A 23,026-nucleotide genomic window follows, 5' to 3' on the forward strand; every position below is an offset into this window, starting at 1 on the left:
ATTTTTCTCACATGCCCTGAGTTGCTAATTATTACAATTAGGCTAGAGTAAACAAGTTTTCCATTGTAAACCAATTTTTGGTTAATCAAATTTTCATCATCTCCCTGCTTGAGAATTGTTTTCAAGTAGACTGTAATAATAATTGCTGGCTCAAAAAAAAAAAAAAAATTGAATCAAAGAACCAGAGTTTTTAAAATCATGGTCATGTAATCAAAGAAAAGGAACACTGTCTTGTTTCAATAATAATTATAAACATAAACTGTTCAATATAAATGTTGCTTTTATATCTTTGTCATGTCATTAATTCATTGAGTTGACCTGGAGTTCTGGATAATATTCTTGTCGTCTCGCATTAAAGATGATGGTGCTTGCATTTTATGCCACTTACTAGGCCTGTATACTGAGGGTTGTCTTAGAAAATAACTCTACAAAGACTTTCTGTAGTTTTGTGCTTGCTATTATGAGTAACCAAGGAGGGCATTAGATTTTGCCCTTGATCCGATTTCACTAATTCTGTTATTGTTATAGTTAGTTTAAAAACCCAACAACATTTTAAAATGGAAAATTCATTGAAAAGCATTGAGAGTCATTTGTAATTGCTACGGTCAAAAGGTCATGATGCTCACCATCCCTCTGGAGTAGAGATCCTGTAACTATGAAAATCTCCAGCTAACACTTAAAAACTATTTATGAGAAGCACTATGTCATAGGAGGGATAGACAATCCTGAACTGCTTCATAATTCTCAATTCATGTCTCACTGGGCAGTCGTAACTGTGCAGTTGATGAAACCAATTCCTTTGTTGTTATTTCAATGAAAGGAAATGCATGGAAGGGATACATGGGCAGTGAGGTTTACTATTTGGGTATAGCAGCGTGATCCCATCTGCAACTTTGTTCAGCCTGTTCTAGTGAATATGTTATTAAGAAAACTGTAGTTGTGTAAAATCAATTGATTTCTAATTTTTAAATTTAGCTTTTTAGATTTGTGAGTGGATAAATTATTTTTTTCTGGGAGCAAGCATTAATCTTTAATGATGCACTGTTTGTCTTGGAGAATCTTTTCTCATTTGGATAAAATTTTTTAAAAAGTCTCGGGGAAGCAAGTTTTCACAGCTTGTGCAAGCAGGTTCAAATGCCAGTTAAGAAAAAAAAAAAAGTTTGGTTTTAAATTAATGTCATTTAACATGTTTCTTCTTTCATTCAGTATCTATGTTTCTCTTCATTTCTTTCATGTGTCTCTGTTTATTGTTTGTTTCAATAAGCTAATGGCTTCTAAGGTCTGTCTGTACTAGAGAGTTTTGTTGTTCCCTACCACCAGTTGAGGTACGTTGTGCCACTGTAACGTCTGGAAACGTAAGTCTGACAAATACTCCATTTCAGTGCCCAAAGTGCTATTCCCTACCTTTCAAGCTGGTTCTGATTTGCTTTGTGTGCAGACATGGATGACAGCTCTTGGGAGACATTAGATTGACCAGACCATTAGCTGCCTCTCCTTCTCCATCCTGGAAAGCACTATGAAGTGTTGGTATTAGGATGTTCAAGGATTAAGAGATGGCTCTTTGATAACTCTTGCTATTATGAAACAGCAAACATCAAACCCAGTATATAGCAAGACACTCCTGAACCTGAACATAGACCATTAGGAGGAGAAAATTATTTAAAAATCCATTAATGGATCTGTTGGTTCTCAGACATTTCATGCTGTAACTCTGTTTGAATTAATGAAACTCTGGACTTTGTTCAGTGTGGCCGTGTTAGCTGGGTCTTCTGGAAACTGAAGAGCATCTGTGAGATGCCTGTCCTCCAAGGAAAGGAGAGACTGAAAAATGCAAGAGTATTCAGACTTAAAAACAGCATAAATAGATCCTTTGAGCAAAACTTCTTTGTAATAAATAATCCATCTATTCTGACCAGTTTTCAACTTCCTCTTGTTTTTGTTTCTTTTGGTAAGAATTGGTAGATCTCATGGCAAACAGCTGAGCAGCAGCTGTAGCTCAACAGGAGGGAGCCTGTTGCAAAACCCCATGCGCTGGACGGTGCCACACACATCTCTGACTCTTGGAAGGAATATAAGAATTAAAACAAACTAGTTTGCACTAAGCACCCAGATAATAAAGACTGGTTTTGGCTTTGAGTTTGGCATTAAAATTATATACTGTAGTGACTAGCTGACGCAATACAATAAAAGTTCAAAATTAGCAAAAATAAGACAGAGTTACCCCTCCGCTGGAACTACCAGCTGTGGGTGGGAGTATGTTCATGGCGGACTCCTGGGCCCCTGAGGCCTGTCACAGTGGGCAGGGGGAAGCAGAGCATGAGGATGAGGAGGGAGCGGGCAGCCTGCAGGGGGAATGCAAGGAAAAATCACCTCCGGATGAGCACAGTTGGAAGAGCATCTTCCAGCTAAGAACTGGGGCAGAGCTGGAAGTCTGGTGTGTGCTGGTGTTGGTGGTTTCCACAGTAGACCATGGGAGAAGGCAGTGGCTGAAGCCTGGCCCTTGAGCGTGGACACACCAAACCCCTGCAGGGACACCTGGCAAAGTGTCACGGCAGGGTTTAACCAGAGACCCTGGGCGCTCTGCTAGTGCAGACAGACCTTAGGCTGTGTCCTGTCACTGGCCTCGGGCGTGTGGCGCTCTGAACCGCTGAGCTAACGGTGACATGAGGCAATGCTCCTAACAATAACTGCATCTGAGCCCTCCTGTTCCAGGTCAAATGGATTATCTCATTCCTGGAGTGAAAGGATCCCAGACACAAAACATATTTCAGACATTTGTGAAAATGGGAGGCCTAGGAGTAATTCTTGGCAAGGTAAGTGTAAACCTCTGTGCTGGCCGCAGTGGAAACCAGCCTTTGGGCCGTTGCTACTCTGCTGGAAGTTTGGTTGATCTTAGGACCGCAGCATGACACCGTAAATTGTGCTAAAAGTTACTAACCTGCAATTGGGATTTAGAAGCACTCTGCACAAGTAGCTTTTTTGCACAATGCTTTGGCTCATAGAAATGACATTTAATTTCTTCTACTCCTCCAGTGAGAGCTAACATGAAGAAAAGGAAGAGGTCTATTCGCTCATGTCAGCTTCTGTGCTTTTACCAGGCAGTACTTAGTGTTTTTCTGGAAGTGTAGTGATTTTCTCAAATAAAATTAAGGACTTTTTTACTCTGCACAGTTGCAGCAAAAAGTAGAGAAAGTTCACCTCAGTGTCAAGTTTACCTGGTCTGAGGTAAATCAAGAGGGACTGACCTGTGACTTTTAAATGGTTAAAGTTAATGAGGTAGCGACTCTTCTGCTGGGGATGCAAAAAGAATATACAGTTTGGCATGGGGCACAGGCGATTTTCAAGTTGTTTTACTGTCTGTCTTTATCCTTTGGTTTCTTTCAGGTAATATAGGAGGAAACAGAAAGAAAGTCAGAGGCAAAAGATTTAGGCCACGGTCTAATTCAACTGAGTAAGTCTGAAGTTATAAAAGCAAAGCCAAGAAGTACAGTTTTCATATTTGTGTTTTGTAGATGGAGATTAAGAGTACTGAAAAGTAGACAGCTGCATTTTTGTTCTGTGGCCCTTTCTCATTGCTGACTGATAATCTGGTAAATGATTTGGCTAATGTATTTCAACCTCTTTTTATGTATTCTTTAAAAATTAACTATCAATTTTCTTTTTTATGTAGGCTTCCTCACAGTGGTTCCCATAGCAATTCCCAATGATGGTGGCAGCCTGCACCATCACTGCAGGCTTTTGTCTACAGTAAACTGCCATTGCTGAGTGTATCCTGGTTCAATACTGAATTTCTGATAACCCCTTTCCTACCCTTGCCTTCACCTTGGGTTGGGCCATTGCAGAGTTAGAGATGTGTATCTTTGTGCACCTGTCTGGAGGATTTAGGAGCGGTATCTGTCTGCTTTGAGAGTACCCTGAAGTTTGTTGTTGTAAGCCTGAAAGAGCCAGTCTTGAGTAAGCCCTGCAGTAAATGGGTAATAAGAGTCCTTACCAAGAAACTGGTCCCCAGAGCTTTTCAGTATGACTTAGAGTTGCTTTCTCTATCGATTTGTTGGTTACATACTCTGAAGAGCCCATGTGTGCAGTGCTCCCCATAGGGAAACAGCCTTTCTTATGTACTTAAGCCTGCTGGTTCGGGCTCCTTTCGTGAATGAATGGTGAATGGTTGGAAACATAATCTCTTGGGCTTGTCAAGCACTGGCTGCTCGTACAGCTCTTACACCACACAGGAATGATCCCTTCTTTGACCATAGTGGTGATGACAGCGCCCTTTTCCCGGTGTCATTAGTACTAACTTTGCACCTGTGTGGGCAAACGGGCTTGATACCAACCCCGCTGGAAACTAATGATGCTAACTCCTCTCTGGGCCCTGTTTTCTTTGGTTTGGGGATTTTGAGTTTGTTCTGAAACTTTTCTTCCACCTGCAGTGCACTGTCTTGAGGTGAGTAGGCTCAGAAAGGTTCATAGAGCAGACCCTCTGTTACAAGTTACACAAGCAATAGTTTGATGCACATTGCAATTACAGCATTGCATGGTCAAAACGCAGCATCGAACCAGAAATTTTAGCCCCAGATCCCCTGGAGGAGTTTATCGGTCAAGTGCTCCTGTGCTCTTGGTCTTTGTGCTGATAAACTCTTACTGGAACATTATTCTGCTTGTTTTCTTTTCTCTGTGCATGAGACAGTTTGATAAAAGCAGAATTAGTCTGACCAACCTGCCAAGAATACAAATGAGATTGCACATTCTTCTTTAGAAAATTGTCCTGTGCTTTTCTTCACTTTCCAATTGTATTTCTTAAACAAAATTTGTTAAAAAGAAAAAAAAAAAAACAACTTAATGATACTATTAGTTTGTTATTGAGCAGATGTGTACAGTGGGGCAGAATTGGTCCACAAAGAATGAAACCAGATCAGCTCTTTTTAGCCTAGAGTCAACGTAGCTGGATGGCAAGACTATTGTAAAAGTATTCAGTAAAAGCAAAAAAAAAACCAACTAATGGATGTATTTTTTCCTCTGTGCTGCTTAGCTGGTATAGTATACATAGACTGAGAGCGTTGGAGCACCAAATAAGTGGGTAGATAGAGAGAGTGAGTTGGACAACTTTTTCCCTGTAAAGTTTTTTTCTCTTTTAAAGGTGCTCCTGATCTTCCACCTAATTCTCTACTTTCCTTCCTGCTGCTTGTTCTGGTCTCTCAGCCCAGCAGCAGGCCTGGAGCTAGAGGGAGGAGACTTGTCCTTCCCAAGGGCCGTGCAGCAGCCTGGTAGGGATGAAGCACAGCGTGTTGTTCCTGGAGAGACCTAAACAGGAAGATGCTCTTTCTCCTGATGCAGGGTCTATCCTGAATTGCACAGGACCGCGTGGCTTGTCCGAGTCTCCTTGGCAAGCCTGTCACCCTTTGGAGAGAGACCCCCCACTGAATGATCCAGGTGCTGTGCCAGTTTGGTCAGGAACAGAGAGAATTGCCGAGGGCCCCTGGTGGCTCTGGTTAGAGAGAGAAATTCCTTTGCGAGCAGAGAAAATTGACTGAGAATGATCTAACCGTGGCCAGCATTTACTCATTTAAAAAAGCAAAGAGCTTTTAAAAAAAAAAACAGCTGCTTTGAGCATGTCTCAGAATTCATGGAGGCTTTTCCCAGACAAATTTACCTTCTCACCTTCTCTGGGAAAACTAGAAGAATATTGAAATCTGTTCTGAAATGATGGATGGCTTTTGGAAGTCCACCTCTGTGGCTGCTGAGAGTCCTATGAAGTCTACTTGTTGAAATGGAAGAAAAGGGGTAGCACTATCGATCTCCTGTTAGTAGCAGAGATGGTGTCGTTAACCACTGGAAAATTGGGTTCATTTGTGTTATACCTTGTGCAGAATTCAGGTGGTTTTTTAAGTATTTGACATAGGCACAAGTCGTAACTGCACATATTATGCACAAGTTGTTTTCTCATACAGCCAAGCAGATAGAGACTCGTACCATCAATTGTTTAAGCAAAATTTCTTAAATGCTGAGCGAGGTTTGGGCTCTGCAGCCCTGACAAGCAGCACTGGCAGGAGGGTTGCAGGCACGTTGGGTGGTTCCTGAAATATATACTCATGCTCACGCCTTCGTGCCACCTCTTGTACCCAAGAGATAAAGGTGTAGCTCTATGGAGACTGCCAAAGCTCATTTGGGATGTTTTTAATTGTTCCTAGATGATTTAAAACAAAATTTGTGTTCTTTACTAAAGGCAGATGGTTCAGTTCACACAGGAGGAATGCCAACGGGCCAAATGTTTCTACAGCTTTTTCACAAGCAGGGCTGATGAAATGGCCTGAGAAAACAAGTTTTCTATTAAAACCAGTTCGATTTATCCAGGAATAATAGTGAGAGTTTTCTGAATAAGCTGACAGTTTAGCTGGGAGCTTGTGTTAAAACAGGTCCCGGGGAACACGCGTTTTGCCAAATAGCGATTCTGACTTTTTTAATTTGCACTGCTTTTCCTAGAAGTGTTTGTCTTCCTTGTTATAACTGATACAAACATCTTTGGCTTAGACTTTCTGTTATATATTGTCTTTTTGCAGCAGGGTAACCCATGCATCTGAGCCTGGGCTTTCTCTCGCCCACCAAATCCCGGCCCAAGGCATAAGCCCAGGGGGTTCTGAGCACCCCCAAACAGGGAGTCGGGATCACAGGTCAGTCTCACCTGCTCCTGCCTTCTGGGCTGCCCTTCTGTCCCGTCCAAGTCCCTTCCCCCAGTATTCGATAGTTTCACTGTGGCAAAACATGGTGACTGCTTGGAGGTGCTCCTTGCTGATGCAGCGCTAGCTAACCTTCCTCTTCGCCAGCCTGAGGAGTATGAGTACTCTTGATTGAGCCCAGGTCTTTTGCCTTCTTGCATGTTGTGCTGCAAGCCAAATCGAGCAGTTGGTAGAGTTATAGGCTTACGTCTAAGGACACCTGTGTTTTAAAGCGGAATTTCTCACTCAACAAAAATACGGATTCTGGTCATCACTAATAAATGTGTGGCCAGGAAGGTCAACCTGAGAGCTTCCCACCAGTATCACCCAGTGGTCTGCAGTAACTCGAGTTTAACCTTTCTGTAACAGATGAATTGAGGTGGTGAAGGATGGTCACAGCCAGACCCAGGAAACCCTGCAGTGCGGTTGTGCAACGGCTGCATGCTTTGATACCACCTTACACGTTGTTTTCTAATACAGGAAGCCCAATTGGGAGTGTTTTGTGGTTACCAAAAGATGCTTTCAAATGAAAAAAAAAAAAAAGCAAGTCAAAAGTACTGCAGCAAGTACAAGTAAAAAAAAAGAGCAAGTCAAAAGTACTGCAGCAAGTACAAGAAAATGTGTACTTGCACCTACAATTAAAGCTAAAGGAGAAGTTCATTAGTTCCTGGTGATGCTGGTCTCAGCCTGTCACTTCACTGGCAGTTCATCTGTTGCTGCGCTACCACTTTTGATGTTTTCTTTCTCTAAGAGCCCAAGCTGGAAAGCATAAAGCACTCCTGATTCCTGATAAATACGCGAGCTGAGGAAGCACTTGTGGCTGAGGGCGAGTACTTTCTGAGAGCTGTGGCTGTGCTTGCGCAGGGTGGGGAGGACAAGTTCCAGAGCAAAAAAGGAGCAAAAGAAGTTGGAAAAAGTGCTGCTGCTCTTGTTGCCAACGTGGTTTCAAATATGGTGGCGGAGGAACAACATGCTCTGCCCTAAACTTTACTCATCTGAGAAAGCCCTTGCGAGGCCTGTTCCCATGTGTAAGGTCATTGGAATCACTCTCATAACCAAGGGTGGCAAGAACTGGCCCAGAAACATCAAAAATAGCACAAAGAGGAATTTTCTTTCCCTTTTTCCTTGGTTACAATTTGTTTCCTATTTCAGAGCGTGCTAGTCTCTATTATATAAACGTGGTGACCACAAAGAATCGTTAAACTGTTGCTGTCCTTATACAACAAGAACAAACTTTAAAGTGGACCAGGCAGACTCCTGTTTCTACATTGCCTTTTTTTCTTAACATAACAGAGGGGGAGGAATTCGCTAATCTCGTTATTGGGGGCTAAGAGAAACTAGATACAAAAAAATAATTGCTTCTTCCCTGGTAATATTACTGTCAAATAATTAAACACCATCTTTATTTTTCCTAAAAAATGTGGGTTTGTTATCAAAATTGCTCCTGTAAAATGTGAGATAACTCTGCAGCTCATCTCCATTAAAGTTTCTTGTGGTCCTACCAGATTAAATGATCATTGAAAAATCAAAGGGTTATTTGTACATAATGTATAAATTGCCACTGCAGTGTCAAAAACAGTTCAAGCCTTTTTACACGCTGAGGCCAAAATCCATTCCTGTAGAAAGGGCCAAGCCCAAGTTTCTGCACTCATTAGGCTATTACCTTGCAATTTATTCTAGATGGGTGCAAACGTGTGTCTCCAACAAGCAAACTGCAGGATTGGAACCAAAATGCATCTTCATCCTTATTCTGAGAACACGAGAGGAGATTTGACCATGAGCTTAATGCTGGCCCTCTGCACAGGAGTGAATTTTGCCTTTAAGACATTGAATGAATAATGTATCCCACAGAGTTTCCAGATTAGTCAAACATATGGGTCTTGCTGTAGGTCAGATTTCCTCATGCAGTTGTACACATTGCCTAGTCCTCACCCAACATTCATACTGATTTATTTGCCATATTCACTTGCATTTTGGGGATGAAGACATCCTTGCTAAGCTTGTGCTGTGTGTTCTCAGATTTTCTATTCTTGTTCTTCTGCTTTCTCTGTTCCTTCCATTGCTTTCTGCAGGTATTTAAACCCATGGTTCAAAAGAGAATATAATGTAGCTAAGTGGGTAGAAGATGTGAATAAAAACACTGAAGGACCATACTTTAGGTATTTTGTAAATTAATTCTCTATCATTTTTAAGAGCTGTTCCAGCATTTACCAATATCTTGGGACTCCTATTGATTGTATAAATCAATACAAGTTACTGTAGGTGCACAGGGCCCCTCTTCTTTTGCTGCATTTTGATGTCTGTTTTTGGCTTCATGTGCAATTTACAATTCTTTTTCTGAATGTTTCAATGAAGCCATTGAAAAGGGTGTGTGTAGTGCATGCGTTCCCACCATCATCTATAGCTTGTAGTAGCTTTCTCATCATTTTATGCCAAGTAGTGTTTTATGGGCATGAGACATACTTATCACTAATATAATAGTATTAACTTAAATAGAATGTAATTTACTGAAGCAAGTGGTTTCATAACACACTGACTCTACCCACTGTCTTATGTTGTGCATACTAAAATATAAATGAAAAAGGGATAAAAAGTAGTGGTATGTTACCCTCAGCATACAATGATATAATTAATATATTGTAATTGGAAAATTAAATGTACGAGAATATGCTCCGCGCTCTATTTATCAAACCACTAGTGAATCTGTTACAAGTGAGTGTAGGGTCCAACCAAAAATACTGGTTTTGAGAAGGGAAAGTGTGTTTTTTTTGATCCATTCAAAGTTAAAGAGAAGAAGCATTTGTGAGTCTGACCTCCCTGCTGTACATGAATCAAGAGACTGAGAACATTTTAATAGATTCCCCAAAGACACAATCCTACAGCTGAGACAGAAGTTTGCATCAGCTGAAAAAATCAGCTAGCAGAAGAGAGAATGGAAGCCAATTTATGAGAAATTACATAAAGCATGAGAGAGATTGATGAAGCTGTAAGTTGACGTATCAGAAATGAAGCTGAAACAAGAATTATAGAAACACAAAGGAAGAGAATGCAAAGCAAAATCTGCAGTCAAAACAGTGAAGGAGGGTAAGGAGGAGTAAATAGAATCTTATCAATAATTTGGCTACATCAGTAGATCTGGTAATAGTGCAAAACATTCACTAAATATGTCCAGAGTGTATTTGGGGGAAAAAGAGTGATGGTGAAAAGAGATATCACAAGATGCTAATGAAACACTTCTATTCCAATAGAAGCACTGGCAGATATTAAATAGCAGAGTGGTAATTCAGTCATTTTTAGAACTAAAAAAAGTCCCGAAGTCTTAAAAGAGCATAAAATTGCCACTTTTTGGAGACAGTTTGTGTTTGCTTTCCATAACTCTTAAGTCACAGAGTAAGCTGCAGAAAGGCTTTCCAATGAACAGATAGGGCAAAGGAGGTTAATTTAAACCTGCCAGTCCTAATCTCTGTCCTGAACAAGGAGTAAAAATCCCTGCCACAAGAATCCAAGGCTTTTGGGAGAATGTTGTGACTTTGGCCAGTATCAGCCACCTCTCAGTGTTGGTGCTTGGACGTTCAGACAGAGGGTATTGTGAATCCAGCAGTTTTGCCATTGCTGGTTTTAGGGTTGGGATACAGGGTCCAGTTCAGTGTCCACAGTTCAACAACTGTTGATGGGAACTTAGTTAAACAGGTTTAAATTCCTGTGTGGGTACTCTTAATTCGGTTTTCATCTTTTAATATCGGTATATCTTGATTTAGTAACTAGATTAAATTGATGGGACTATGCTCTGCTCCCGAGGGTTTTCAGCTGTTGCATTGAATGAGTAACATTTCTAATTGCGTCTGAGATAAAGCAAGCGTTTTTTGCATGTAGATGAGGATTAAGCCGACCCATGTGAGTTTTGAGGGCTGCATAGCAGCAGAGATGAAACAAATTAAAAATTTTACACCCTAGAAGCTTACTAATGACTGCAGCAGTAGCTTTAGAAATCAGAAAGAAATTAGAATCAATTTTGAAACCTGTATGTCCTAATTAATTGAGGTAACCATGGGGAACAATTCTGCAGGTATGTTATGGAAGGCAAAGGATCAGCTCTTCTCCTGGGGTGAGTTGCCATGGGTTTATGAGAGGTTGAATTGAACAGTTTCTCCCTAAAACTCGGATGCAGTTTTGGTTACTCTGTGACAGACTAAAAAATATCGTTCCTAAGAATGGTGTGTCTGAACATCACATGGCTGGGGTTTGAGCCTGTGAAGTGACTCACAAGCAAAAGAAAACAAATCTTGTTTGGTAAACCAGAAAGTCAGGCTTAAGTCAGGCTCTCCAGCTGATACTCCTTTTTACGAATCACAGCCCCTGGATAAGAAATTTGCATCAGATAATTAGCAGAGTGGTATTTTTGTTACTAATCATCTTCGATTTCTCTTTTCTTTTAAAGATGTCATGAAAGTGACACCGCTGTTTTGCTTGTCTCCCTCTAGTTTTAGGAATAATGTGATGATGACTGGTGCTGTTGAAAGTAGAATCAGGAAAAACCACTTCCTACAATTCCTAGGAACTCTGCAGCCTTTCAGAAAATAGAGATAGTAGTAATCACAAAGACTTTCTCTGTCAGCTTAATAAAATGCCCTGTATAAATCAAAATTGTCTTTCTGACACCTTGAGTCCTAGTTTTTAATTTTTTGCCTAATCTACAAGTCTAATGGGTATTTCTATATAATTACTTTTTATTAATAATAATACTAGTAGCTGGTGTCTCTGGTGCCAGAAAACTCCCAGCTGTGGAATTCCCTTCTGTAAGAAAATAAGATCTGTAAAGGAAAATCTCGTTTTACTGCTCAAAGTCTAGGCTAGATTTTAATTTCATGTTCCAGGTCACAGCTGCATAACCCCAGGCAGGACACCTTTCCCTGATTGCAGCTTTGCTGCAAGGCACGCTGTTTTACCAGCCTGATAGTATTACTTATTTTTGTTACTGCCAATTTCAGTGGCCACTGCACAGCCTGACCTTATAAAATATGGTGAAGGGTTTCTTGAAAGACTCAGGAACCGTATCACAAAATAAACTGTTAGAATCCCAAAATGCGGCATTTCTGTAGATAACTTTAGATTAAAAAGACTAGAAAGCACCTTCTGAAGCCCTGAGCTGCCTACAGTTGACTTAATGCAAATATTTACAGTAGCTTAGATTCTATGGGAGTTTTTTAGGCATGAAATTAGTTTCCAAAGAAAACAGGTTTTTTAAATGAAGAGCCAGGATGCGTACCCAGAGGGAAGATGGCCATTCCGTATCAGAAAGGCATTGGTAAGGAGCATGGAGGGCAGGAGACCACAGGCTATCCATTTCCCTCTTATTTTTTTCTGTGCTTTGGTGTCCTTGCTTTCTTCCTCAGTTTCTTCTCAGCTCCTCCTCAGCTGGCCATCAGCCGGAGTTGGCTCTGCTGCGTGGTGAGGCCCGTTGCCTTCCTCTGTGAGCATCCAGCTGAGGCCAGAGCTGGGACCAGCCGTCAGCCCCCCGCTCTCCCTGAGACACCTTTAGCCTCTGCTTAAAGAAATAAAAAAAAAAAGTTGTCCTCATTGCAGCCAAAGCAAAAATATTATCCTTGTTGGCAGCCAATAATAATAATAAAAAAAGCCTGTTGATGTCAGTAAGATCAGGATCTCATTTCAGGAGTTAGGGAGAAGAGTTCCCTGGGGTGTGGGAGTGCCTGCTGCTGGGGCTGCTGTTTGGTGCTTAAAGTGGATGGCTCGAGCCACAGCCTCTGCCTTTTCTGCAGCCTCCGCCTTTTCTGCAGCCTCCACGGTCCCAGCCTCCCCTCTGCTGCTGGGCTTTCTGAGGGAGCTTGTGCACGTCGGTGGGCTTTAAAAGGAACTGCACTGAAAATGTTAAAATGTTTAGCCACATCGGTGTTTTCAGAAGGTCCCAGCTTCATAATGTAGGGTAATTTAGGCTGATGATGTCCTACAAAGAGCTGAGCCTACAGCAGCAAAGGCCAAGTTAATGTGATAGTATCTACATTTGGGCTTGAAGTCCAGGTTGAATGTTAATTGAATGTCATGGAATTGTTTCAGTCTCCAAAACAGAAGCAAGCAATCAGCTTATGAACAATTCAGATCTGTCAGGGCCACCTGCCTTGAGTTCACCTGAAATGACACTTGAAGTGGCAAGACAAGTCGTGTGAGCAGGTGACAGGTTTTTCCTGTGGGCCAATGCTCTCCCCATTTGGGATAGGAGCAGGCAGAGCAGGCAGGTGCCTGGCTGCAGGAGAGTGGGTGCAGGTGTCCTCCTACTGCCACCAAGTTTTGTTGTGAATCCCAGCATGGTCTCCCCACATTCTTAGTTTCAGCTGCCAGGACAGAAAGTGGACACAGAGTGGCCACTGCATCGTGCTTTCTGGTCAGAAATGAGAATTCTTGCAGTGTGTTGAAGTGCATGGCTTTTTTTGGGGTTGGTGGTGAGACCTCTGAAACTGGTCTGGCGTGTAGAGGGCAGAATGCAGTCTGCAGCCCGCTCTGCTTTCCTAGGGTTTTGGGCTTTTTTTGTAAGTTTCAGCTGGAAACAAGATTCGGCATTGAAAGCTAATGGATGTGATAGCAGGAGAACTGAAACCCCAGTGAAAGCTAAATGGATCACCCCCTGGACCAACCCGCTGTTTTGCCTCCCTTCAACCCCAGCGTCACCCGCAAGGCTCCCGGAATGCTGTCCCTTCCCATCCTGTAAATGAGAAAGGTGGTGTCTGGCTCTTTCTCATTTAAAGTACATGTGAATCTGGGATACACAGCACAGACGTAATTGCAGGGCAGGACCCGAGAAGTGATCAAAACCACCTCAAACAACTACACTTACATCACTCAAGATGCATCCTAAGCTGTGTGAGCACACGCTCAGCAGTGATAGGTCTCACAGGCTCAGCAGATGGCACTGGAGATGACAAAGCGCAGCACATCACTTCTGTAGCAGAAATAAGGGGACAGAGCCTGTGGGGGGAGGGCAAGGGCATTTCATTTAAGTGTGCAACTGTATTCTCCATAGTTTTGCACGTGCGGGTGAGCAGCAAGGTGCACATCAGTTAGGTGTGCAAACCGTGGGTGAGCTGGCAATGCAGAGCGGGGTTGAGAAGTAGGACATGCAGGCAGCTACTCTGGAGGTCTGGGCTTCAAAATCTTTTGGAAAGGCAGCATTGCATTTGAGTTATGGTGTAAAGCCACCTTGCTGCAGGCTTAGCTAGGGGCCCTGCTCAGATCAACATGCCCCCATCTTTGCAGGGGTTGTTGCTCCTTCAGGGTTACCTGCTCGGGGTGATGGACAGGTATATTGGCTGTGGCTTTCCCTTGCACCATGACCTTCTCTTGTGGTACCTAAAATAGCCCATGGGAAGAGGCTGTGGTGTTCAGGAGGTGATGTTGTGCCTGGTTGTGGTGCCAGGCTTGGGAGGTGCCTTCATTCCGAGTGCCACCTCCTGGCTGTGGTACCTACCACACCAGCTTTCTGATAGGGCTTGCCAACCCCCATCTAATAGCCCCCCAGATCCTTGCTTCTAATCTCCAGGTGCATCATTATAAATCCGCACATTAAGATTTTAAATCCTCCTGCAGTCATGGGGCAAAATTTGTGAATAATTAGATCACTAATAATATGTAAAATCTGCTCTCCTTATCTCCCCCCACCATCCTTATTTTTTTGATTCTAGATCCACTAGCAGTTTATTAGTGATCTCTATCAGTTCAAGTGTGGGCACGTGTGAGAGGACTCGTATGGGTGGTGAACAGCCGGGCACCCTGCATTTAAAAAAAAAAAAAAATGACGTGTTTTGTTGCACGTGCAATTTGGTGCCCAGCTTGTGATGCCAGACATACCAACGCTGGTTTTACACTCCAGTAGCTGCTTAGAATTTTCTTCCTGAAAATGTTCAGGTACGTCCAGTTGATCTTAATGGGTGATCCAAGGACGTGTGCTGACGATGGACTGTTGGGTGTTCGGACAGTTGTGCCAACCTAAATCTTCCAAGTGCTGTTGAACTTAGAGGCTACAGCACGAGGCACCAGAGCATCCTGAGCCAGACTGAGGAGCTGTCACCACGTAATCTCCACTGACACCTTGTTGGCCTTGGGGACCACCAGTCATTGTTTGTGTGGGAGACAGGAGAGTGTGCTGTTGTAGGGAGCTTCAGGCATAACAAAACTATACAGCAGTCCAAAATAAAAGGATAATTATTGAAAGGTACTAGAGATACAAAACAATTCTAGACACAAAAGGGTCCCTGCCTTGTCTCTAACCCTCTCTAGATGAAAGGACCTGATCCTGCAAGCCCCAGAGCCAGGGGTGTGGGGCTGTTTGCCAGGGGTGCTTCCTGTGGCTCCTCAGTGTCAGCGGTGGTGCTCATCGGTGGGGTCTGCAGCTGCACAACACGCAGCCCCTGCTGGGTTTGGGGGGCTGGGGAGACCTGTGTGTAGAGATTGAGGGAAACCTTCTGTCTCCAGGGGCAGGTGAAGTTCAGCAGGTGGTGGGCAGCAGAGCTCAGGGAGGTCTGGGGGATGGGCCTGCTCTGCTGGGAGGCCTCTTTTGAAAAATGCCCTCAGTCTCCAAAGCAGAGCAAGGCAGCCAGGGTAGCTCAGTTTTTCTACTTTGGGGCTTTTTTCCCCCTTCATTCTGCCCAGCGTCAGAGCCTGATAGGAACTTCTCAAGTGGGGAAAAGTGCAGAACCTCAAAACAGAAGCGTAAGAGTTTTTCTTGAGTATAAAATTTCAGTCAATAATGTTCTGCTGCCTTATTGACATGAAAACAATGCCTTTCATGTGATACAAACATTTACTTGCTCCTGCTTACTCTACTCACCTTGTACAGAAATGCTGATTGCCATTGACTAATCAGTCCATTTTTGTATATTCTCATCAGACTCTTTCTTTGGCTGGAACAATCTGCACTGTGTGATGCTTGCATGTCTAATGATGTGTTACTGGCACCTTGTATATGCCTTGGTTACTTCACAACTAACAGTCTGGCCTCCAAGTGCATGCATTTGTGTAAATTATTGTTATAAAATATGAGATTTATTTGCTGGGTTTGTATCAATATAGGATATGTGTAAGATAGACATAAAGACACTGATAATTGCCATTTAATCACTGGCAGAAGACATTGTTCAGCTTGTATTTATGCAATCACTAGTTCTATTTAGGCTTCATAATGCCATGTCTATCTTTTAGTTCTGTATTTATTCAATTGCAGATTTGGTTTGCTAATTATATAATGATTAATTACAGTACCGTATAAAACAGTTAAGGAATTGTTTTTGTTATGCAATACAATTCTAATAATAAGTAGGAAATCTTTTTTTTTTTTTATTCCAGTGTTCCTGAAAGCTATAAATACCTTTATTCGTATAATGAAATTATTAGAATACTGATCAAACAACTTTATCCCCCCGATATTGATCTAATAATAAGCTCTCTACTTGGTTCTGAACCAAGCTTCAGAGTAATGGCAGTTGCTGTTGGAGTGCTAGGACCCAAAGACATAACATTTATTGTGTGTGTTTTAACATCTCAGGACACTGTCTCCTGCAAAGTCTCCATCTTCCTCCACTGGATCTATTGCTTCCAGCAGAAAATACCCTTACCCGATGCCACCGCTTCCTGATGAGGAGAAAAAAGCCAACAGGCAAAGTGCCAGGGTATGTGTCCCTCTCCTCGGGGTGTCTGGCAGTGCCTTGGTTGGCAGTAGGTTGTCCAAAGGAGAGGGGGCAGATCAGCATCTCTGACCCTGGGAGCAGCAGCGTCATCTCCTTCCTGCCTGAGGCCCTAACAGCGACCGGGGCAGCCTTGGTGGCTGTGGCTGCAGATAAAGCAGATATGTCTTAGGGCTACAAAGATGATGAGGGGCCTAGAACATCTCTCTTACGAGGAGAGGCTGAGGGACTTGGGGCTTTTTAGTCTGGAGAAGAGAAGGCTGAGGGGGGATCTGATCAATGCTTATAAATACTCAAAGGGAGGGTGTCAAGAGGATGGGGCCTTTTTTTTTTTTTGGTGGTGCCCAGGGACAGGACAAGAGGAAATGGGCACAGACTTGACTATAAGAAGTTCCACCTAAACATGAGGAGGAACTTCTTTCGTGCGAGGGTGGCAGAGCCCTGGCAGAGGCTGCCCAGGGAGGTGGTGGAGTCTCCTTCTCTGGAGACATTCAACCCCACCTGGACACGTTCCTGTGGGACCTGCTCTGGGTGGACCTGCTCTGGCAGGGGGTTGGACTGGATGGTCTCCAGAGGTCCCTTCCAACCCCATATCATTCTGTGATTCTGGGATATCCATTCAGGTTGCTCTTAAACCTGCCCTGAAGCCCAGATTTCACTAGTTGCCTTATTGCCTGAGGCAGCCCTGGAGCAGGCAGCACATCTGGATCTCCTCCCTCACCCTGCCAGGGGGCTGACCCAGCCAGAGACTCTCATCCGGGCTGGGGGGTGGCTGCATCCCAGCCTCATGGGAAGGTGACTACCTTGCAGTTAAGGAGGATGTGGGGGGCTTGTATCAGGCTCTTGTAGATGTGGAGGGACTTTGCTGCCCTGAGCCCACCCTGCCCCCCCAGAACTGTAGAGCTTTAGAGCTGTAGGACTTCTAAAGCTTTAGGTCATGTTCTGGTGTAGATGAAATGCCTCTCTCTGCTCTCTCACCCTTTTTTTCCAAGACAAAAAAGGAGTGGAGCGCTGCTGAGGGACCTGCAGGCTGCCACCCGCCTGTCCTGCTGGGGGCAGAATCATAGAATCATAGAATGGTCTAGGTTCGAAGAGACATTTGGGATCATCGAGTCCCACCATCTATCCTACTCTACAGAGTCCTCCCCTACACCATGTCCCTCAGCACTGCATCTAAACGGCCCTTAAGCACAGCCAGGGATGGTGACTCCCCCCCCTCCCTGGGCAGCCTGTTCCAATGCCCGACCACTCTTTGGGTGAAAAATTCCTTCCTAATGTTCAGTCTAAACCTCCCCTGTTGGAGCTTGAAGCCGTTCCCTCTCGTTCTGTCCCTAATTACCTGTGAGAAGAGCCCAGCACCAACCTCTCTACAGTGTCCTTTCACGAAGTTGTAGAGAGTGATGAGGTCTCCCCTCAGCCTCCTCTTCCTCACACTAAACAGCCCCAGCTCCCTCAGCCGCTCCTCATACGATTTGTTTTCCAGCCCCTTCACCAGCTTCGTTGCCCTCCTCTGCACTTGCTCCAGCACCTCCAGATCTCTCTTGGATTGAGGTGCCCAAAACTGGACACAACACTCGAGGTGTGGCCTCCCCAGTGCTGAGCACAGGGGCACAATCACCTCCCTACTTCTGCTGGTCACGGTATTTTTGATACAAGCCAGGATGCCATTGGCTTGAGCATCTCCCAGGCGCGTGTGGAGCAGAACAGCCTGGAGGAAAGGCTGCACGGAGGGTTCTCAGCCCTGGAGCTGCCTCAGGAACCGGCTCAAACCCACGGCAGACATTTGTGCTGCCCTGAGCAGAGTGGGAAATTACACTAATATTAGTTAATGGAGCTGTGAGGTAAAAGCTGTCCAATACAAAGCTGATGCAGCACTGACCAGCTGCAAGTCATGCTGGACTGCTTGAGATTGCTGACCTTGTGATCTTGGGAGCAGACCAAGAGCGTAGCCTTGGTGACCCAAGTAATGTAGATGCAGTTCCTCAGACAAGCTCCTCACAGTGTTTGGGTACCAGCCTGTTTTGTCTTGGTGTTCAGTGTGTGTTTGTGTTCCTCTTCCCCCTCTCCAGTTATGGGAGACATCCATCTAGCTGCACTGCTTTCCTGGGGTGACATCAGAACTGTTTACTTCGAATTTTATGGAAACTCAGTGCCGCTGAGTCATTGCACATTCATCTGCTCTTCAGACAATTGGAAAGATCAACAGAGACGCCCGTGATCACAGTGAGAACCTCCTCTCATCTGGAAGGGAAAAAAGCAGTCCTATTTTTTCTTTATTCCTTTTTTTTTTTTGCTGACTAGTATTTTATGGATGTGATGAACAACCGGAATCGTGGCAGGGGATAATGAGCCCGGAGGTGAGAAGGCTGTTCTGCACGATGAGAGATGCTCCTCCCCAGAGCCCCAGCTGCAGCCCGGTTGCCAGTCCCACCAGGGAGAGGTTTGTCCTCTGGTTTATTGCAGCCCCGAGTCAGAGCAGGACGGAGCGGGGAGCTCCCGGAGAGCCCACCTGATGTAAACCTGTACGCTGTATGCATGAACCTTCTGTTCTTTGCTTTCCACATGTAAGGGATAAACAACATACTGTAATAGAAATTAGCATGCAGGAATAAGAAATATAGGAATTTTTTGTGACAGGATTTCAAACTTTGAAAGGCAACTATTTGACACAAATGTCAAACAAACAAGGATTATATATATATTTTTTTTTTTTACCTTATATGTTTATAATCTCAGTATACAGATTGTATATATGTAAACATTTGATAATGTCAAAAATAGCTGTTATACATAAGTGTATTTTGCCAAATGCCTAAAGAAACAGTCATGACTAACATCATCACACTCCAGATTTTCTAATATTACAAGTAGGTATCTTTGGAAATACAGAAAGTACAGTACTGTAAACCCGTGTGTCTCAGAAACTGGTGTTTGACCCAAATCTATACGATCTTCTCGGTATCTTACACCGTCTGGACAATCTCAATTGCATGGTAGGTGGCAGGAACCAGGACAGCAGCACCTTGTCTTAAACCATCGTGAGAGGAACCGGCCCCAATCGGTTTCCAGTGAGGTGACCGGTGCGTCCTCTCACCAGGAATGACTCAGCAGACAACAGAGTCTCTGAGTAATGAGCAGTCCCAGCTTCCTAGACATTTCGGAATGCTTCTAAGCCATCAGCTCAGGATGTGGTGATGTGAAGTCCTTCTGGTGGGAGTCACTGTGTGTTTCCAATAGGGCATTTGGGAGACTGTTTCAGAGGGGGAGGCGCAGCTTTACGAGCAGCAGAACGATTTCACTGCGCTGGATAATCCCTGCCCAGGGCAAGGGGCCACTTTGATTGCTGTCTCTTCTTGGTGACTGGAGTTGCCTTCCCCGCGCGTTGGGATGCCGTGCTGGCTGCCCCCGAAGCCCCCTTAGCAATTCTGGGGGCGTTAAACTGAGCACAAGTGAATTTAGCCTGAGGAACCGAGGGAGGGGAAAACAAACCCTTTGCCGTGGAGCTGTTAGTCTGGTGTATAAGGGATGGTTAGATTGCTAACACCGGAGACTCCTGAAAGTTGTTATAAAGCAAACACCCTTTGATTGGGAGTTTTCAGTCAGTAAGAAACTGGACCCTATTAATTCAGAATTTATAATTCTCCAGTTTTCTGAAATTGACTGTTTATTAGCTTTGGGTAGTAGCTTTGCAGAGCAAACCACCTGACTGTGTGTGGTGCAGCTGAACACCTTGCCCAACAGCCACGTGGTCAATTAGATATTATTGTGATGGGAACATCTACGGTGTTTCTGAATCTTCTACCTCTTTCATGTATTTCCTTTAGTAATTGAACCCGACACTTGCAGCCTTTTAATATATTTTTTTAACTTTTAAGTCTCGCGATAAAGTCAAATATATGTAAGAGTAAATTAAGAAATGTTTAAAGATGTCATCAGCTGTAAAGTATGTAAGATTTTTAGAAACGCTATATTTTATGTATTAGATTATGACAAAATATTGGCCTTGGAGTTCAAATGATTTTCCTTCCCAGTCAACAGGTTTTGGTAAGTATTTTGGAGAAGGACAAAGAGGAGTGAGTACAAGTAGAAGCAGACAGACCATCTGGAAGGAGCCGGTCACTTGAGATAGCTTTAGGAAAAGATTCTGCACTTTTGTGAAGAGTAAATATCCATCAGCACTGAAGAATATTTTTTTGCAAAGATTTATTCAGAGTGTAGGTAACTGGATTAAAGGTAGTTGGCAGCACGTAGCTCATGAAATTAGGGCCTGGGCCATAACTGCTGGAAATTGATATGGTTTTTATTGGCTTCACTGGAATTTGAGCAGGACCCTGAGGAGTTCACCCACGTTAGGACATGATGCTGAGCTGCCCGCGGCTCTGTCACCCTGTGGAAGCTGCTTTTCCCTCACGTATTAGTATCTTGTCGTTAGTAACTGCACTGCTCATCAGGTGCCTTTTCTGGTGTTTGTTTGGAAACAGACTGGCATGTAATTTCAAATAATCCTGTTAGATTTCTGTGCGTGTTTTATGTTTAGCACTGTTTACTCTTCCCTTTCCATTTTGCCTTATCAAGAAGCAGCAAGATTTGATTTGACTGAACCGGGTGGGACCTGCTGGCTCTCTGTGTGGTGTGTGTAGCTGCTGCTTTTGCAAACACATGGCTCTCCTGGCTGTATTTTCCACGCAGTGTGTACTTACAGCTTCTCTCTTGTTTTGGTGTAATTCATTTGTAGCGTACGATGGTGCAGTTCTGTGTGTAGTGTAACCCTTAACAATCACTGGCACATTTGGAGATATGTAGTGACTGGAAGTCTAGTTTTGAGCACTAAGTTTAAGTTAAATAAATATTTACTTTCACGTTGATGGTCTAGAGTGAGAACATCACAGGACTTGGGTTTTTTTGCAAAATTCTTCTGAAGAGAATTTTGCTTCAGGTTGGTAACTGGGAGATGTTGTTGCACAAAACCTGAACTGGTGGGGCTGCGTGAGCCTCCAGAGCCAGTGGGGGTCACAGAGAGAACGTTTGCTGTGGTCTCCTGCTTCTAAAATGCAGCGTGTTGGAAAGCTGACAGATGGTCAGCCTCGACCATCGCAGATGTTGTGACCCGCTGCAGTTAATTACACTGGCAACAGCAATATAAATTGCCGCATAATACCTCATCCCTCCAGAATAGAGTACTTGTATTGTCAATAAGATAGCTCAGTCATTTTCACTCAGTAGACTCATGCTTTTATTTTTATTTTATTTGTATTTTAATACATGAATTATTGCCAGCTCTGCTGTAGATGCCTCTTGAAGTGGGGACGTTACCAGTTCTTCTCAAATGGAAGTAACTGTCCATATGGGCACAGGACCTGCAGGACGAGCCATGCTAATGCCAGTGCTACATGTTTCAACATGGGACAAGAATCGTGTATAATTTAAAATAAAATTAATATGACTAACTGATGGAGACCGGAAAATAGAGATCAGATCCAAATAATGATGCTGCACAACGATGACATGGTTGGACAAGTAAAAATTTAGCTGCTAATTCTGCATTTGTTGACAGAAGAACTTCAGTAATCCATACTACAGGCTTTTGGGGAATACACTCAGGCGATATCCCAGGAATGGTTGTGATTGATAATTTACATGTAGTTTTGTTGCATTTGAGTAAGTAGTTTTAAGGAGGTTGTTAATTTTATACAGCCTATCTTTGCTTAAGTTGTGAACCTGTCACTACTTGCCAGTTCTCTAAAGATAGCTACTTCCTAAGAGCTCGTGATTTATGAGATGTAGAACCTGCTAAACCGATAGTATCTATCCTTAGATAGTTTTGATTGTGCTAATAAACAAGTGGACATTTGAGCTGTAGCCTGCATTAAAATCAGAAAGAAATGGTGTCACTAGCTAGTGTACTGAAGTCCTCTTACCTGAATCCCTCTTGCTGGTTTTAAATGGTTTGAGTGGTCTTGTCAGCACCAATGTCATAACCATTCTCAAAGAACAGGCACATGCACTATTGCAGACACGCAGACACCACCAATTCTGACCAGGTTTGCAGTCGTTTCATTAATGAATTCACTAATGAACAGGATAGGATGTAACGTGGTTGGACAAGATGATCTTCAAGGTCCCTTCCAACCTAGAAGATTCTGTGATTCTGTGAAAGTATGATGAGACTCCATAATCCCACAGGATAAGGAGTTGGCTCTTGGGACGTGCCCCCTCACCACATCCCAGAAGGCTCACACTCGGTGAGCAGCTCAGTGTCTCCTGTTCCCTGCCACCCCTTTGGCTCCCGCTGAAACACTCCCTGAGTGACACTGGCAGCCACTGGCAGCCTCTCGTGGTCACCAGCTACGGTCACAAAGCTGCTCCGTTTGTCACCTTTCCAGGATCAGGTCCTTCCGGGCTGTTAATGCATCTCCTCTTGGCACCGTGGAGGTGACGGGGCCTCGTGTCAGTTTGTGCTGGTGAAGCCATTATGGTGGCTCAGCCATCCCGTGTCCCTCTCGCATCCTGGTGGTGTTGAAGGCTTAAATCCAAGAGCCTAAAAGTTGTGCTGTGTCCTGTTTCTCTTGCTCCAAGGCAGGAGACCATCCGTTTCTTTCTCCAAATTGGGCTGCAGTTTGTGCTGGT

General features: G+C 43.7%; 1 protein-coding gene and 1 long non-coding RNA gene across 2 annotated transcripts in view; one reads left to right on the top strand and one right to left on the bottom strand.

The window, feature by feature from the left end:
• The window catches only part of ADAM22 (ADAM metallopeptidase domain 22), a 141,111-nt gene extending 119,849 nt beyond the window's left edge, over positions 1–21,262 (top strand). Inside the window, exons 27-32 of the mRNA XM_014952947.1 lie at positions 2,713–2,813; positions 3,385–3,451; positions 6,555–6,665; positions 8,783–8,869; positions 16,261–16,384; positions 18,469–21,262. Coding sequence (XP_014808433.1) covers positions 2,713–2,813; positions 3,385–3,451; positions 6,555–6,665; positions 8,783–8,869; positions 16,261–16,384; positions 18,469–18,489 — 511 coding nt within the window. The 3' untranslated portion in view covers positions 18,490–21,262. The remainder of the gene's footprint in view (positions 1–2,712; positions 2,814–3,384; positions 3,452–6,554; positions 6,666–8,782; positions 8,870–16,260; positions 16,385–18,468) is intronic.
• A 362-nt stretch (positions 21,263–21,624) lies between these two features.
• LOC106894341 lies at positions 21,625–22,984 on the bottom strand. Its single transcript, XR_001413254.1, has 2 exons — positions 22,318–22,984; positions 21,625–21,756 (listed from the first exon to the last, which is right to left on the bottom strand). It is a non-coding gene; the product is annotated as an uncharacterized LOC106894341 (long non-coding RNA).
• Positions 22,985–23,026: the final 42 nt, after the last annotated feature.

This window comes from Calidris pugnax, unplaced genomic scaffold (genome assembly GCF_001431845.1).
Source record: "Calidris pugnax isolate Ruff unplaced genomic scaffold, ASM143184v1 scaffold181, whole genome shotgun sequence".
Classification (NCBI taxonomy): domain Eukaryota; kingdom Metazoa; phylum Chordata; class Aves; order Charadriiformes; family Scolopacidae; genus Calidris; species Calidris pugnax.